The 17,980-nt window shown below is 42.8% G+C and overlaps 1 protein-coding gene across 1 annotated transcript in view; it reads left to right on the plus strand.

Moving 5' to 3' along the window:
* LOC146789753 (multidrug resistance-associated protein 1-like) overlaps positions 1-17,980 on the plus strand; it is a 621,679-nt gene that overhangs the window by 373,921 nt on the left and 229,778 nt on the right. The window contains exon 16 of the mRNA XM_085632086.1: positions 17,584-17,710. Coding sequence (XP_085488212.1) covers positions 17,584-17,710 — 127 coding nt within the window. The remainder of the gene's footprint in view (positions 1-17,583; positions 17,711-17,980) is intronic.

The following is a 17,980-nucleotide window of genomic DNA, read 5'->3' on the forward strand; positions in this document are numbered from 1 at the left end:
CCTTCTCTTAAGATTGCTCTCCTATGCTTCACGGGGGCAGTAGAGAAGATACCTGCAAGAGAACTAAAACATTCACATCTCCTATTTACACTTCAGCGCTAATTCTGTAATCTCTTTTCAATATAATCATTACCTGTATCTTATTAAGGAATTGCTCCTCTCCTAAATGTTTTGCCTATATCTATTGTTTCATCTAATTAATCGGATGAACCCTTGGAAAGACCTGTGCGCAGTTTTTTAACCTTTTCTTATTTACAAAGCTTGGTTCATAGTCAGTTTTTATGTATATAGTCTTTTAAGTCTTTCTCTTATATTCTTCCTTATGGCGTTACTCTTTCTGGTCTTTGTGAACTGTTCTTGTTTTATTTTAACTGAATTGCGCAAAATGTCTCTTCAAAAATACACTACTTGACACTCCTGTGCCTAGACTAGAAGTCTCTCAGTGTCTGCAAATTAATCTCCTTTTTGCCTCAAATCGAGATTCTAGGAAATCTCCAGACTGCTAAAATCCAAAGGAGAAATAACAACTTTTCTCACACAAAATGTGGAACAATACTGAAGTTCTTTCACTTTTAAAGCACTGCTCAAAATACGCTTACTTGAGTTCAAAGCGCTTCTCTTCACCGAAGCAGCTTCCTCGAAAGCCTTAAAACGCTTACAGACTACTCTTCTTCACCAAACTCTGTGACTCTCGGCAACCAATGCTCCGACACTGAAGCGCTGATGAATTCCCTCCTGCTGAAGAAATTCGTACCTGGATTAATAAACATTCAAGGAGTGAAAACAACAACAGCCTTATAGACTTCCCTTAATACAAAAGTTGAGGCCAACAGACAGGAAACAAGATTCTCCTCAGTTAAAATTTCGGAGCGTAAGGAAACGCTCCTGACTGGATTTTTCTTCGGTTGAAGTGCGCAGCGCGATTCTCGCGCATGCGCAATAAACGCTTCAAAAACTCTTCATCAAAACAACTAGACCGCAACCTCAACTAGGAAGTGAGGGCGGTCGGGAATCCATCATCTTTTACCGAATGCTTCAGTTCATGCAGAATAACACGCAAAACAGCTCTCCAACCTGGATTCGATTTCCTCCAACGAGGATACTGCCCGTGAGGAATATTAAAGCGGGCAAAGGGGATCCTGACAGTACCCCCCACTAAAAAACGTTCCCCCAACCTTGGTTTCGTTGGGTTAGCTTTGTGGAATTCTCAAATGAGTCTTGGAGCATGAACGTTAGTGTACGGTGCCCATGATCTCTCTTCAGGACCAAAGTTCTTCCAATCAATCAGATAATACAATCTACCTTTTCTAAAGGTTGAATCTGAAATCTCGCATACCTCAAATTCTTCAGTAGCATCAACTAAAACTGGTTTTGGTAGTGCCTGAGTTCTTAAATTAGATGGACTCTTCTTTAGTAAAGAAACATGGAATATAGGATGCACTTTTAAATAAGGTGGCAAATGAATTTTTATTGTCACTGGGTTTAACACCTTGTCTACCTGAAAGGGACCAATAAAGCGAGGCTGACATTTTCTACTATCTTTTAATCTGAGATTTTTAGTAGAAAGCCATACCTTGTCCCCTGGGCAAAACACTGGGCCAACCCTTCTCTTTTTATCAGCTTGAATTTTCTATGAAGTCTTTGCCTTAGCTAAATTCTTTTTAACTTGTATTAAGGACTTCTGTACTTCTTTTACATATTCTTCTACTGCAGGGACTGGGCTCTCCTCTTTCTCTAAAATCAAACTTGGGTGTCTGCCATAGTTTAAATAGAAAGGGGAATTCCCCGTGGAGGAATGTTCAGCGTTATTATAAGCGAACTCTGCTGCCCACACTAACTCTGACCACTCTGCCTTTTGATCTAGTAGATAAAGTGGAAGATACTGCTCCAATTCTTGGTTGACCCTCTCTGTCTGGCCATCTGTCTCTGGATGAAAACTAGTGGAATACCGAGAATCTATTCCTAACTTTTTTGTGAAGGCCCTCCAAAAGTGTGAAATAAATTGGGAGCCACGGTCTGAAATCGAAACTTTTGGAATTCCATGTAACCTTACAATGTGCTGGGAAAACAGCTGAGCCAATTGAGGTGCTTTTGGAATTCTTTTGAGTGGAACACAATGTGCCATCTTGGAAAAAACATCTACCATTACTAGAATGGTATTAAATCCTTGACTTGGGGGGAGATCAACAATCAGATCCATGGAAACTGTATGCCAAGGATACGGTGGAGTGGGCATTGGCATTAATAACCCTTGTGGGGCCATTCAGACTGATTTTCCCCTAAGGCATCGCTCACAAGTGGAGACAAATTGTTGTATCTGAGGTCTCATTCCTGGCCACCAAAAATTTCTTTCCACTTACTCTGTGGTTTTACGAATTCCTTTGTGACCTGCAAGCAAATCATCATGGCAAATCTTCAAAGCTTTTTCTTGAAGTGTCTTTGTGGGAAGAAATAGACGATTGCCTAAATAAGGTGGACCTTTCTTGATTTCTCTGCCCTTCTCTTCTTGAGCCCATTGAATCATCTCTTGACTAGTCATTGCCTCTTGAATCGCAGCTTAAAGGTCTGAATAACTCGCTACAGATATTATCTTATCCTCTGGTATGATAGGTTGGAACTCTTGAACTCTTTCTTGGGAGTTTGAATTGATTCTGGAGAGTGCATCTGCTCTAGCGTTACTTGCTCCAGGGCAAAAAGTGATTACAAAATTAAAATCGGCAAAAAACAACGACCAACGCAATTGTCTGGCTGTTAATGTGCGAGCAGACTTGAGGAACTTCAAATTTCGATGGTCTGTAAACACTGTGACTTTGTGTTTGGCCCCCAACAAATAATGTCGCCATTCCAAAAATGCACCTTTGACAGCTAACAACTCTTTATCTGCAATTGGATAATTACACTCTGGCGAGGCATCTGCTTCGACATAGAATGGATCTTCAGTTCTTGGGTGCAAAAGGACCGGAGCTCGAGTAAAAGATTCCTTCAAAAACCGAAAAGCCTCTTCAGCCTCAGAGCTCCAAAGGAACTTCACTCCCTTCTTTAAAAGACAAGTAATGGGGGTCACCTTGTGAGAGAAATCTGGAATGAATCTCCTATAGAAGTTTGAAAACCCAAGAAAACTTTGAATCTCTTTCACATTTGTGGGAGACGGCCAATCTTGCACAGCCTTCACCTTAGTAGTATCCAAGCTGACTCCTTCGGGAGAAAGCACAAATCCCAGAAATTCAACTCTTTCAACATGAAATGCACATTTTTCCAACTTGACGTAAAGATGATTGTCAAGCAACTTCCTGAGAATAGCTATACAGCACATGTTCACTTATGTCTTTTGAAAAAATCAAAATGTCGTCTATGTAGACAACCGCCACTCTTTCCAAAAACTCTTCTAGAACGTCATTCACAAAATGCTGGAAGGCAGCTGGAGCATTGCACAACCCATATGGCATTACTTGGTACTCAAATAAACCATAACGAGCTTGAAATGCTGTCTTCCACTCATCTCCAGGAGCCACTCTGATCAAATGATATGCTCCACGCAAATCCAACTTGGTATACACTTTGGCATCTTTGACTTGATCTACCAGCACAGAGATCAAAGGAAGTGGATAACGATTCTTGACTGTTATTTGATTTAGTGCTCGATAGTCTATGCAAGCACGCAGATCACCATCCTTCTTAGGAATTAAAAATAGGGGGGATGAAACTGGAGACTGAGAAGGACGGATGAATCCATTCGCTAGATACTGATCTAGATAGGCCTTTAGAAATCGATTCTCCTTTTCTGTGAGAGCATATATTCTACTACAAGGAAGAACCGCTCCCGGCTCTATTTCTATTTTACAGTTGTAAGGGCGATGAGGTGGGAGTTTTTCAGCTTCTCTTTTGTCAAATACTGAAGATAAATCCTGATATTCCAACGGAATTTCCTTGGTTTCCAGTGCACAAATCTGAACAGGATGATGGAGTACCAAATTTTGAACCAGAGAACCTTGAGTTGATTCAGTTCTTTCCTTGAAACAATTCTCAACACAAAAAGGGGAATCCATGACTACTGTTCTCCTACTCCAATCTATACGTGGGTTATGTTCAGTTAACCAAGGGAGACCCAAAATTAACTGGAACTGTGGGGCATCAATTAGATTGAATGTTATTTGTTCAGTGTGACCATTAAATCCCGTTAACTGTAGCCACTCAGTCTCATGGGTGATAGGCCCAGAAGACAGATTAGTTCCGTTCACAGCTCGCACTGCCTCCAAGAACTGCTTTTCAACAAATTTTATTCCAATCTGCTATGCATACTTGATATCACAGAAGTTTCCAGTGGCCCCAGAATCTATCATCACGGAGACCTTCCTTATTTCAATACTATGAAATCTTATAGTGAAGGAGACCACTAAATGAGGGGCAGCAGATTGCAAGGTGTTTACTATCTGTTGGATCTCTGGAGTTGTCTTGACAATTGCTTCCACCCGTGCAACTCCTTCTACGGGTGAAGCCGACCTTTTCCCTGCTGAGAGGATTTAGGCTTCTTGGGGCATTCTCTCACAAAATGCCCGGCTGATCCACAATACAAACATAGCTGGGCGTTTCTTCTACGCTCTTTTTCCTCTCTTGTCAATGGGCCTCGGACTGAACCAATTTGCATTGGCTCTTCTGTAGAAACACTCTCTGTGGTTTTATGACCTTCAGATTTTACCCGGTCAAAACGAGGAGGCGGAGGACGAAAATCTTTTCTCCTCTCATTACGATGTTCACTTAATCTGTGATCTATTTGTAGCACCAAATCAATTAGCTCTGAAACTTCTGTGGGTCTACGAGGAATTTGAGCCAAGGCATCTTTAAGCTCGTCCTTTAATCCTCGATAAAAAATGGCAGCTCTTTTTATCTCCGGCCAATTTGTTTCCACAATTAATTTGTTAAATTGGGCTAAATATCCTACTAGATCTCTAGTTCCTTGTTTGAGCTCTAGTAACTCATTGTCAGTCGCCTGAGAAGCAGATCGTCTATCAAATATTCTTAAAAATTCAATCTTAAAGTTCTCAAAATTGTACAAAACTGGATCATTTTTGGTGACCAGAGACATTGACCAGGCTGCTGCATCGCCATTCAGATACGACAGAATAAATGCCACCTTCGATTGATCCTCAGCAAAAATCACAGGACGACACAAAAAGTGTAAGGAACACTGTGTTAAAAATATTTGTGCTCTTTGAGGAACTCCACCAATCCTTTCTGGAGGCGCCAAAGGAATAATTGGCGAAATAGCATGAATAACTTGAGTGGAAATATCCGCTGCAGATGAATTACTAGACAATCTTTGAGGTCCTTTGAAAACTGACCCTGATGCTACCAACTCATCTAATTTGTGTCCTGTTTGGATGGTCTCTTGACTAGATCTTCTAACTTCCTCCCTCAAAGATTTGTTCTCTATTAATGCAGTATTTAATTGTTCCTGCATATTGCTCAAAATTGTTGTCAAAGACGTTAAATCAAAACCTTCCGTCATTCTGCCTGGGAGGGGATCTGTAATCCTCAATGAAGAGGTAGGCACTTCAATCTGTCAGACACTCTTAACTTTTGAAGGCGATCCCCTCAGAAGCAGATGACTATGCCCCAGATCCTTCCAACCGATGCCAGAGACAGAGACTAAGCTGCTGCCTCTAACTTCAGCTTGGGGGAAAGGGGAGGTGGAAGACAAAACAAGAGAGACTGCTTCCAGACACTGGTCCTTCTCTTAAGATTGCTCTCCTATGCTTCACGGGGGCAGAAGAGAAGATACCTGCAAGAGAAGTAAAACATTCACATCTCCTATTTACACTTCAGCGCTAATTCTGTAATCTCTTTTCAATATAATCATTACCTGTATCTTATTAAGGAATTGCTCCTCTCCTAAATGTTTTGCCTATATCTATTGTTTCATCTAATTAATCGGAAGAACCCTTGGAAAGACCTGTGCGCAGTTTTTTAACCTTTTCTTATTTACAAAGCTTGGTTCTTAGTCAGTTTTTATGTATATAGTCTTTTAAGTCTTTCTCTTATATTCTTCCTTATGGCGTTACTCTTTCTGGTCTTTGGGAACTGTTCTTGTTTTATTTTAACTGAATTGCGCAAAATGTCTCTTCAAGAAATACACTACTTGACACTCCTGTGCCTAGACTAGAAGTCTCTCAGTGTCTGCAAATTAATCTCCTTTTTACCTCAAATGGAGATTCTAGGAAATCTCCAGACTGCCAAAATCCAAAGTAGAAATAACAACTTTTCTCACACAAAATGTGAAAGAATACTGAAGTTCTTTCACTTTTAAAGCACTGCTCAAAATACGCTTACTTGAGTTCAAAGCGCTTCTCTTCACAGAAGCAGCTTCCTCGAAAACCTTAAAACGGTTACGGACTTCTCTTCTTCACCAAACTCTGTGACTCTCGGCAACCAATGCTCCGACACTGAAGCGCTGATGAATTCCCTCCTGCTGAAGAAATTCGTACCTGGATTAATAAACATTCAAGGAGTGAAAACAACAACAGCCTTATAGACTTCCCTTAATACAAATGTTGAGGCCAACAGACGGGAAACAAGATTCTCCTCAGTTAAAATTTCGGAGCGTAAGGAAACGCTCCTGACTGGATTTTTCTTCGGTTGAAGTGCGCAGCGCGATTCACGCGCATGCGCAATAAACGCTTCAAAAACTCTTCATCAAAACAACTAGACCGCAACCTCAACTAGGAAGTGAGGGCGGTCGGGAATCCGTCATCTTTTACCGAATGCTTCAGTTCATGCAGAATAACACGCAAAACAGCTCTCCAACCTGGATTCGATTTTCTCCAAAGAGGATACTGCCTGTGAGGAATATTAAAGCGGGCAAAGGGGATCCTGACATTCACAATTGTGCTATCAGCCAAGACCTATAAAAGGGTACCTCCTATTTTGCTGATCACCTGCAGTGACTACAGGTAATTCAAGAATGTTGCTGAAGCACTAGACGGAGTTGTTAGCAGTATACAGTTAAATCAGATGTAACTTAAATCTGATCCTGTCATTTCTGCACTGTTCTTTCCCATACATGGGTCCAGTGTGCTGCTTGGAAAGCACAATGAGCCTGATCTGTGATGCAGAAACCTTTAGCATCTGGAATATTATTTGGGGACTGCGTCTTTGACAGAAATGGCACTGATAGGGTGGTGCAAATGGGGTTGAGTACCAAATACAGACGTCCTCAGAGTAAGAAGGAGGGCTTAAAAATTTGCTGTTTCTTAGAGAAGAATTCGCTGCATGAAGTAAAGATGGCGACTATGAAGAGACGAGCTCAGAATAATGTGGATTATTTGCATGTAATAACAGCATCAAATTTAGTTGTTGGTTTGAAGGTATACCAATTTATGTAAATTAGAATTAGAAAAAAAATGTATGTTGCTTATTTGTTTTGTTGCTTTCCATGCTACTCCAAGAAGTGATCAAATGTCTTTTATGACCACAGTCCATCTTTGATATGGTAAAGAGCAAATGTTGAGGGTGGACATGGGTGGGCTGTGTATCCCTACTAATTTCAGAGAGAACACAGCCCTCTTAGCCTGACGCTGAGAGCGCCTCGGAAGACCCCCCTCCCTTTTTAAAATCTTGGCCGTCGCTGGTACCTTGCTTATGCCGCACCATCGGCAAGGCTTTTGTTCCATCACTTGCATTCACAATGTTTTCTCTAGGTGGGGCGGGGGAGTTAACTTCCCAGGCGGCACCCCCTTAGTCATGAGATGGGCATATGAGGAGTTATGAGGTGGGAAGTGCCCACCATTTATAAATTTTTAACAGCGTGAGAATTTAACCGTTTTGTGTTTTGATGCTGACCTAACCAGAAAAAGAAGAATTACTCCTAAGGGGAAAGATTAGAAAATTATTTAGAGTGAATTGTAAAGCTTATTAACAATGAATATTGACTTAATCACAATGATGAAATTAATTCATAATTCAGGCCTACCATGTAGAGCAACTAAAGCTATGTCAAAAAGATATACATTTATTGCATACCAAAATAAACCAAGATTAATTAATGCATGGCCAATCGCTACAATCACATTTTACAATGACTCAGTGGTCTGATGCTGGTTGAACACATGAATAGGGAAAGAAATACATGAACACCAAACAACTGCTAAAAAACTCGTAAAGTATTCTTTAAAATAAATAAACTTACTTTATATAATAATTAAAGGAGATCACCCTTTTTTCTTTTTTATGTGAACAACAAATATATTGTTCTACTTGTTCTGATGAACTGGATTGGTCAATTGTCAAAGTTTTATCAAAGCTTTTGGTATGCCTGCCTAAATTAAGTAGAGCAGGAGAAGAGTCTGTAAATTAGATGTCTAATGGGGTAAGTGATCATCAACAGCAGAGAAACAGGAAAGGTGAACGGTGGGTGGTGAGTTCCAGTGTGCTGCAATACTGAAGGAAATATTATAGTTTTTCTTTGACCATCACTAGTCAAAGATTGTTCCAAAGGCAACGCTGTGTTTATAGACAGATTCAATAGTGGTATAAAAGCAATTTAATCAGACCCATATATACTTGCACAAGATGATTGGCTCAGGAAGGTGAGTGACTCTAAATGCCAAAGTGCTCTCACACTTCCTCCATCTCCTCTTTTCATCCCTTTTTATGTGGAATGCATGCAAGTAATTTACAGGAAGTAAAGGTGAAACAAATATGTTGCTTTCACATTTCTATGTAGGTTTTTTCTTAAGGTCGAGCCTACGAGAGCATGTGCGAGCTAGCGGATGCGTCTCAGTTGCAAGACACTGTTGTATACATAAAAAGGCTTAGAGCCTGCCCATTGCTTACCGTTTGTTGGCTTGCGTGGCACTCTTCTTTACAGCCTCTTAATTCGTCAAAGTAGGCTGCTGCTCCCAACGTGATTGTGGTACTATTTTGTTCCGTTTAACTTTTAGTGCCCTACAAACAGAAGGTGTGTGAAAGGCAAAAATGTGCCCAGTAGGACAAACATGATTGGAAAGATAAGTTTTCTATAGTTATGTTTTTTTTCTTCTCCAAGTCTTCTTTTCTCACTTTGCACTCGTGTTTTCTTTTGTTTTTGCTCGTGGGCATAGTTCTCAGCAGATGAGGATTATTTTATTGCAAGGCAACATTGTTTCTTTCTTATGTGTAATTTCTGAAATTATGCTTTAACACATAATCATGCTGTACACCCCAATCCACCCCAATATAGTCCACACCAATCCACCCCACCTCACCCCACACCAATCCACCCCAGACCAATCTAATTCTCCCCACTCCAATCCAGTCCACACCACCCCACTCCAATCCAAACCACTCACCCCAACCCAATCTACTCCAATCCACCACACTCCAATCCTCTCAACGAACCGCACTCCAATCTAACCCACTCCAGTCTTCCACACTCCACTCTAAAGCAATCTGTCCCACTCTAAACCAAAACAATCTGTTACACTCTAATTTGCCTCACTCCAATCTAAAACAATCTACCCCACTTCAATCTACGCCACTCCAATCTACCCCAGTCCAATACAAAACAGTCTGCCCCACTCCAATCTAAAACAATCTACCTCAATGAAATCTGCCCCACTTCAATCCAAAACAATGTGCCCCACTCCAGTCTGCCCCCACTCTAAACCAAAACAATCTGCCCCACTCAACCCAAAACAATCTGCTCCTCTTGAATCTGCCCCACTCCAATCCAAAACAATTGTCCCACTCCAGTCTGCCCCACTCCAATTTGCTTCACTCCAATTCTCCCCACTCCAATCCTACCCACTCCAATCCTCCCCACTCAAATCCACCCCACCTCACCCAATCCACTCAATCCATTCTAATTCACCCCACTCCAATCCATCAAAATCCACCTCACCTCACACCACTCCAGTCCACCCCAGCCCGCCCACACCAATCAAATCCACCTCATCCAGCCTAATCAATTCCACCCCACTCCATCCCCAATCCACCTCACTCCCTCCCCAATCCACCCACTCTAATCCAAAACAATCTGCCCACTCCAATCTGCCTCACTCAATCCAGAACCATCTGTCACCATACAATCTACCTCACTCCAGTCCAAAACAATCTGCCCCATTCCAATATGCACCACTCCAAACCAAAATAATCTCCCCACTCCAATCAAAAACAATCTGCCCCACTCCAATCCAACACAATCTGCCCAACTCCAATCAGCCCCACTCCAATCCAACACAACCTGCCTCACTCCAATCAGTACCAATCCAAATTAATCTGCCACACTCCAATTCAAAATAATCTGCCCCTCTCTAATTTGCCCTAGTCCAATCCACCCCACTCCACCTCACCCCAATCCAATCCACCTCACCCGAAACTAATCTACCCCACCCCAATCCATCCCACTCCAATCCAACCCACTCCACCCCAATCCAGCCAAATCCAATCTACTCCACTCCAATCCACCTCACTCTGTCCATCCCATTCCAGTCCACCCCACACCACCCTAATCCACCTCAATCCAATCCACACCACCCCAATCCTGTTCACCCCACCTCAATCCAATCCCCCAATCCAATCCACCATAGTCAATCCAATCCACCCACTGCAATCCAATCCACCCCACTGCAGTCCACTGGACTTACATAGGTGAGAAACATATTGACTATATTTAAGATCACACATTGACTAGTCTTATTAGGACCATTGTATCCTGTATAAACACCACATTTTTAACTAGGGTAGTGAGTTTCATCAATAAAGTTAATTGACAAAGAACGGCACTATACCTATTTTATTTCACTACTGTTAAACAACTCTCTCACACACTACACAATTCACCACCCTCTCACCCCCACTTCATCATACGGCATATACGAAAAGACCTCCGGCAAAGAGCCCCCTCGTGGGTGCCCATCAGGCATTGCAGCACTGGCCCAACGAGGAGCTTGCCCAGTAATGAAGCATGACACCCCTTAGGGTGTGTGAGGGCACTTGCTCCTATTTGGAGCACTCCCCCTTACTGAAACACTAGTATTGTTTCATTTATCCCCTCTCTTTTGTCATTATAAGAACAACACAAACCCCAATTGTTGATAAAAACTACTAAACATGACGACCCTGTTCCCTCAGGAACTGTGGTGACAGATCTAGAACCTTTCGCTAAGACACTCAAGCTCTCGTTCGTTCAGAGAAATACACAAAGAATACATGAAGGAACTTTTTTCAATATTTTTTTAACCAAAGTGGTTCTTGTATAGAAAATATGTGCTGCAATAATCAATAGAAGCAGACAAAAGTTATTAATGTCAAGACAGTGAATAAAATGAAGAGTTCCACCATCTTGCTGAGACAACTTGTATATGCACTTGTATACAGTATTATAACAGTCTAGCGTACTCCTACGATGCAAACTCTAACCTAGGTGTCTAAGATGTAAATGTATGTTCTGCAAAGAAACCCCCTTCTGGATCATCTAACCCCATTACCTGGTGGGTAAGAGTGGAGAACCTTGTCTTGGTCACAAACTGGACACCCTTCACGGAGATGTCAGTCAGCTGCTGAGTGAAAGCTTCAGCATGCAGGGACCCCTGAAAGTCGGTAGAAGTGTCTCCTCTGATTATACTTGGGAAACAAAAGGTTATATAGAGAAAAAGGCATCCTTGTCTTGGGCCAAGATTGTGATAAGGCTGCCGTTGTTTGTATTACACAGATAGCTGTGTCGTCATATGGAGATAATAACAAACACATTTGTAAAACCCATGTGAGGGCCTAGTACACAATGTCAAGGCAGAGTGATAGAGTTCTCACAAAGTTCTCTATATCAGCAAGGTCGGTGTTTCCAAGAAACTAACCCAAGTATCACAAATGCAAATGTGTGTCAAAAGTTGTTGTGACAAAGTGAAGGTAACTTTAGGAAAGACCCACGTACATGTAAAATAGCACTATTTCCTACCAGGCCAAACTCAGGCACATGACACCTCACTCCGAGGAAACTACAGCAAGGCGTCACGCAGAAGCAAACGTTCCCTCCATGACAGAATAAGAGAAAGGTAAACCTGCACACTAATACCCTGGAGGACCCGCCTCACTAGGTCACCCAGCAATAGAGAATAGGAGTCGCCCACCATTGGCAAACTTTTGAGCAGAGTAGATAAGAACTAGGCTGGAACTAGACCTCACACTCAGGAGAGCCAATGTGACCTCCCATAACTGAAGCCATGAATGGTCCAAAATCCCTGCTCCCGAGCCTAGTAGAGGAGCGGGACCACCGGTCCTGGGAGGGCTGCAAGAGCGAGCCACTGCTACCTGAGCCAGACCCTGAGTCACCCAACTGGGGGGCAGTACATGAGGATATCCGACAAAACAGATTAAAAAAGCAATTGCAAGAGAAGTTAGTCCAATGCAAATGCAGGAAAATATCATGGCACTGCACAAAACGGCCTGTAAGGGCCATACTCCCCCTCCATGGAAGGCTGCAGCCTAGAATTTTTAAGCAGGGGGCGGCCCCCTCCGGACCCAAAAGGCAGCCACAGCAGCAACCATATCAAGGAGAGAAGAGGCCACAACAGCCCGGCAGATGACCCAGCCACCACCACAGTATTCACCAAAACAGTCAAAGTGCCAGAAAACCCCGAGGTCTCTGCAGCATACAGACTTTAGACAGCAGACCCAAAGAAATCAGAGCAGAGAAAGGACCACTGCAAAACCAAGATCTGAACCCTCAATCTCCAAAGTGAGTGGCCACACGAACAGACCAGCAAGACTAAAGAATCGAAAACAGACTGACACAGGAAACTCAACTTGAAAGCCAGCAGGGTGTCGGGGCAACACTGTCAACAAGCACGCTCCTTATTTGCTTGCAACCGCATTGGGCCGGACAGATGGAAGGACAAGGACACGCCGCCGGATAGAGTAAAGGCGCCATTTTGAAACCAGGCGACTGCCAATTCCCATGTCACAAAATGTATCGGCAACACAGAGCAGCGCTTCAAAATACATTTGCAGAGATGCCACGCGCCTGCCGTGTATACTGAGACCAGGAGAAGAAGTGAAAACAAAAAACAACCACATAAACAACCCTTAAGCCATCACAGGCTGCTAAGCAAGCCTCAGATGCGGCTGGTGACCGCGCATGCTGTGTATATGGACATGACCACAAAACCAATAATAAAACCGGTATAGCAGGTCTCAATAAAAGAAAAGAACATGCATACCTGTAGCCAAGATGGCAATCGGCTGCAGAAAAAAGAAACAGGAATCCGTTCCAGGAAGTGATGTATTCATACTCATAAGTAATCTTGAATTGGGAAGGAAAAGTGAAGTTTGGTCATTAGGTTCTGCATGAAAGAACTCATATGTAGGAACTGTGAGAGGAGGATGGATGAGCAGGAAATGAGTCTTGCTCCTTTTGGAGTCCCAAGTATCAGCTCAATAGTGCCAGTAAAATCATGTGGCCTGGAGCTATAACCCATCCTTATCAAGGGAGAGATATCATCAACAGATGAAGCATCAGTCTGTAGGTCTCAAGTTTCCTATTCCGGTATTCCCAGAATCCTCGATTTTTCTGATTTGAAACTCAAAGCAGTACGCAAATATAGAGAAACAGGCATACATCAAACAAGCACCCAAACTATGAAATATTTAATTCACAATAGAAAATTTACAAAGATCAAAAATGATATTTTAATGGAAGGTGATAGCTTTTCAAAATTTGCTATTACTTTTAAAAGATGAAGCGATATGCTGGAATTGCTTCTTATACATGCTCTTTTTTGTGGGTGCAAAACAGTGCTTCACTTGAAGCCACAAATCGTCCATATTAGATTCTGTTTGCTCTAGTTGTGCTGCCCCCTAACAATCAAGCAATGGATACCTTCTTAATTGTTAGCCTTCAATTTAAAATTGCTTCACATTACGATGTTTTTTTTAATTTTTCAGTTTTACATTTTATAACTAAACCCACTTTAGAAAATTAAATAATATTGGCAGATTAAGAAGCACTTGCAGACACACTGAGTAAGCATCGTGGAACCTAGGTAAAGATCTGTTCCAAGGTGCCAACTTTCGCCCTAGTCTTTCCTGGGCCCCTTCAATGTTCATGACGTTTTTAGACTGCTTTCTCCATAGTTAACATCCTCCCCCCTGGGGCGACTTGAGATGCTGGTGCCTGCGCCTAGTGGAATCGTGAAATTAAAGAACTACTCCACAGAAGATTTGTTTCTCTTTTCTGCCATTATGTAAACATCGAAAGTGGTTGATAAATGAATGAGCTATTCTTTCTAGTTAGAAAGGGATTGGTTCTCCAAGTTCTCGCCCAGATCACGCTGCAGGGGGCAGATTTCACTGGGCGTGGTAGGCAGGGATGGTTCCAGTTTGTTGACAGATAGGCAGAAATGTATGCAACATTCCAGCGTGTTGTTCGCTTCCCATCTGTTCCTGCTATCTGCTCCCCCACCCACTACCAAGTCTCTAGGGTCAAGTTCACCCATGAAGCGCTGCGTCAGATGCTTAGAAGCCTGACTTGCTGCATCTGGCTGAATGCCCTCGTCACTTCCCAGACTGGGGGAGGGAGACGAACGTCAGCAGCTATGGCAAGCCGAGAGGGACACTTGCTCCCTCTGCTGGAACAGACCTGTACCCCAGAGTTCAATATGGTGCCTCTTGACAAGCTGCCCCGTGTCCCTCCAGGATAGAGAACACTTTTGCCAGGTGACTGAACGGTCCGTTCTCAGGAGCCATCTTGGGCGACTATCGGCTTCGCTTCCCATGCATTATTATTTACTCATACTCTGTTTCCCCAAAATAATCACTGCTTTGCATTCATAGTAGTTAAACATGTGTGTGTAGTTTATATAGAAATGCATACATTTCAAACACATATTTACACTCAAAATAATCCAAATAAGAAATATATCTAGGCTTGTAAAATATATCCAGTTCCATTAACGTGAGGAATATGAAAGGCCTGTGATTTCACTCCATGTGATATCATTGCAAACTACATATGATGAGTCACCTGCACTGTTTCTATAGGACTTGTGCCTGTATGGCTGAGTATTTGTTGTCATTAGTTAAGAGCGCATGTGAGGATATTTGTAAAGATATAACATATGGCCTTAACATTGGATTTAGAGGTATTTTTACAAAAAATGGCGCAACATGGTGCCGCAAGCAATTTTTCTGCACCAAGCTGCTCCACTTTCTAAGTACAGGAATGCACTTTATTTACAAGAAAACGGTGCATTCCCTTCTCACCTCTGCACCAGTGCACAAATGTTGAGGGGTATACCCTGAAACTGGTCCCAGAATGCTTGTTTCTGGTCCAGGGAGGACCTGGCTTTGCAGTTCGGGCTGGACTCTTCCCATGAGGCACAGGGTAAAGATTGATTTGCATATGGCTGGGTCCAAACTGGGCTGGCATAGTGAGCAAGAGAACGATGGATTATACTCAGATCTGTGACTGGGGGTGAGTGGTTGAAAAGCACTCCGTCCATCATCTTGTCTTTCCTGGTGCAAGAAAAGCAGCTTAGCGCCAGCGCAGGCACCCTTGCACCAGGGATGATTGTTGTTGTGCAGGAAGGGACATCTTCCAGGACAAAAACAATCATCAATGGCGTTTTGCTCCTTCTATGTGTGCAAGAAAGAGTAAAAATTAGGAGAAATAAAATCATTTCTCCTTGTCGCGCCACTCTTACGCCGCCCCTGGGGAGCAATACGTTTTTGTCACTAACTCAGATTGTGGCGCCCCGGTGGCGCGATGCCCTTGTAAATTTGTCCCTGGGTTCTTTGGTTAAAATGATATTTGCTAGAACTTTTCTGCATTCTTTTATGTGCTTTGGTGTTCCTCTCTGATACACACTTTTATTCTTGCATTATTTCTTGCTCTTTTTACACTTTTATTTGGTTGGAAACCTGGGAGCATATTTACAAGAAAATGGTGCAGATCTGGGCCTGCAAGCAATTTTGCTATGCTAAGCTATTTCATTTATAAGTACAGGAATGTGCCATATTTCAACAATGTGACACATTCCTGTATTCACACCAGCGCAAATAAAGCAGTCTAGCACCAGCACAGACACCCTTGCAGGGATGATTGTTGTTGTGCACCTTCCTGCACAAAAGCAGTCATCAATGGCGATTTGCTCCTTCTAAGTGTGATGCAGAATGCAGCACACATAGAAAGAGCAAAAAAACGAGGAGAATAAAAGTATTTCTCCTCGTTGTGCCGCTCTTACACCTCCCCTGGGGGGGAGGGGGGGGGGGGTGTACATTTTTGGCGCAGCTTCAGATTTATAGATCCTTGTAAATCTGGAGTGGTGTCAAAAAGCAATGGATGTTCCATAGGAACACCCACAGCAACACCCATTACGTGCCCCTTTGCTGCAGAAAATTGCGTTGAGAAGGACCATATTTACAAGGTGACATTAAGCCACGCAAAGTGGCTTAGTGCCGCCTTGTAAATATGGAGCAGGGTACAGTGCCACAAAAGCGTCGCAAAAAATGGTGCTCTGTTGGTGCAATGCCCTTGTAAATATGCCCCCTACGATCTTCATGGTTTAGGGCTTATTTACATTTAACAGAGTTGTAATGAAGCAAGGTGCTATTTAATCCAGGTTCTTGCCCACTCCCGTCTCCTCCCAATGTGTCCACTTGATTGGCCTATTTTCTGAAATATTATGTTTTTGAATGCACCACCAGGAGGTGGTAATGTGTCAGAGTAAGGTATTACATTACAACCTGAACAAGATGGTGTAACTTTGCTGGAGATGTGATTGCTGTGTGGTTTAGGTGTATGGTATTTACTATTTACAAACATCTGGCGCATTGAGATGAAAGAAGAAAATGTCCATGCGCCCAAACAGATTGCAGTGCATTATTACTTCCAGACCAGCGCAGCGGCGGTGGGGCATTTAATATAAAAAAGAAAAAAAACGTACCTTTTGCTGCCGGTTGCTCTAGTCTCCTTGCACCGCCTCTCCTCTTCCTGCTTCTGGTCTTAGCATCCCATGGGACAGACTCCCTGTCCATGCAGCGTGGAGATTGGTCTGAGCAGGCAGAAAAGATGCCCTGCTCCGACCAGGGAATCTGTGGGGTTTCTCCAGCCTGGCTCCTCAATGCAGCTGAGCTGAAGAAAACCTAAGTGCGCATATGTGTTTTGGTCGGACTGAGACGACTGGCCAAAACACATATGCACACTTAGGGAGTGGAGTGCATCAGCACTCCTCCTCCCTGCTCCCATGCCTCTGCCCTGCCCCTCCCACAGCACTGGCTAAGAGCCGGCAAAAGTAAATTAAAACGATGCAAGAACATCGTTTCAAATTACATTTGCTGGCTCTGAGCCAGGTAGTGGGGCGACGCTCCTCCGCCATTAAGGAGGAGCTGCCACTGGACTAGAGTTGCAGCATCATTGAGTTCAGAAATATAATCATACTAGATCACCTTCTTGAAGAAATGTCTGCTTAGTAGCAAAAGTCACTTAAATGTATGGTGCAACATATGCATTGTGGTCTGTCGACAATGGTGTGAATATTGACCTTTGCACTGTTACTGCATCATTTATTCTCTCATGAGCTCCAGGACGATTAATTCATTTGCATTTTTCTGCAGCATCAACCTGAGCATTCCCAGGGGCTCCCTAGTGGCAATTGTTGGCCATGTTGGGAGTGGAAAGACTTCTCTTCTTTCTGCGTTACTTGGAGAAATGGAAAAGCGGGAAGGGCGTGTAGCCATCAAGGTATGAATTATGTGTGAAATGTTTCATAGTTTAAACAATTTGAATGATTCTTCTGCGCTCCTCCGGGACTTCCAAAGATCTTTAATCTTTCAATAATTGGAATGCTGATAGAGGGATGCCAGAGCTCATAACGAGGTCTGTAAAATAGTATTCATTAAACCAGTAAAATCATCAATAGTTTACTTTTTTTGTGGTTTTTAGCAAGCAGCGTTTTTACAAGTTGTTCATGTTTTGTGCCCATTGAAACTGAATTTATAGTAAGCTGAGATG

The sequence above is a fragment of the Triturus cristatus genome, chromosome 10, assembly GCF_964204655.1.
Source record: "Triturus cristatus chromosome 10, aTriCri1.1, whole genome shotgun sequence".
In the NCBI taxonomy this organism is placed as follows: Eukaryota; Metazoa; Chordata; class Amphibia; order Caudata; family Salamandridae; genus Triturus; species Triturus cristatus.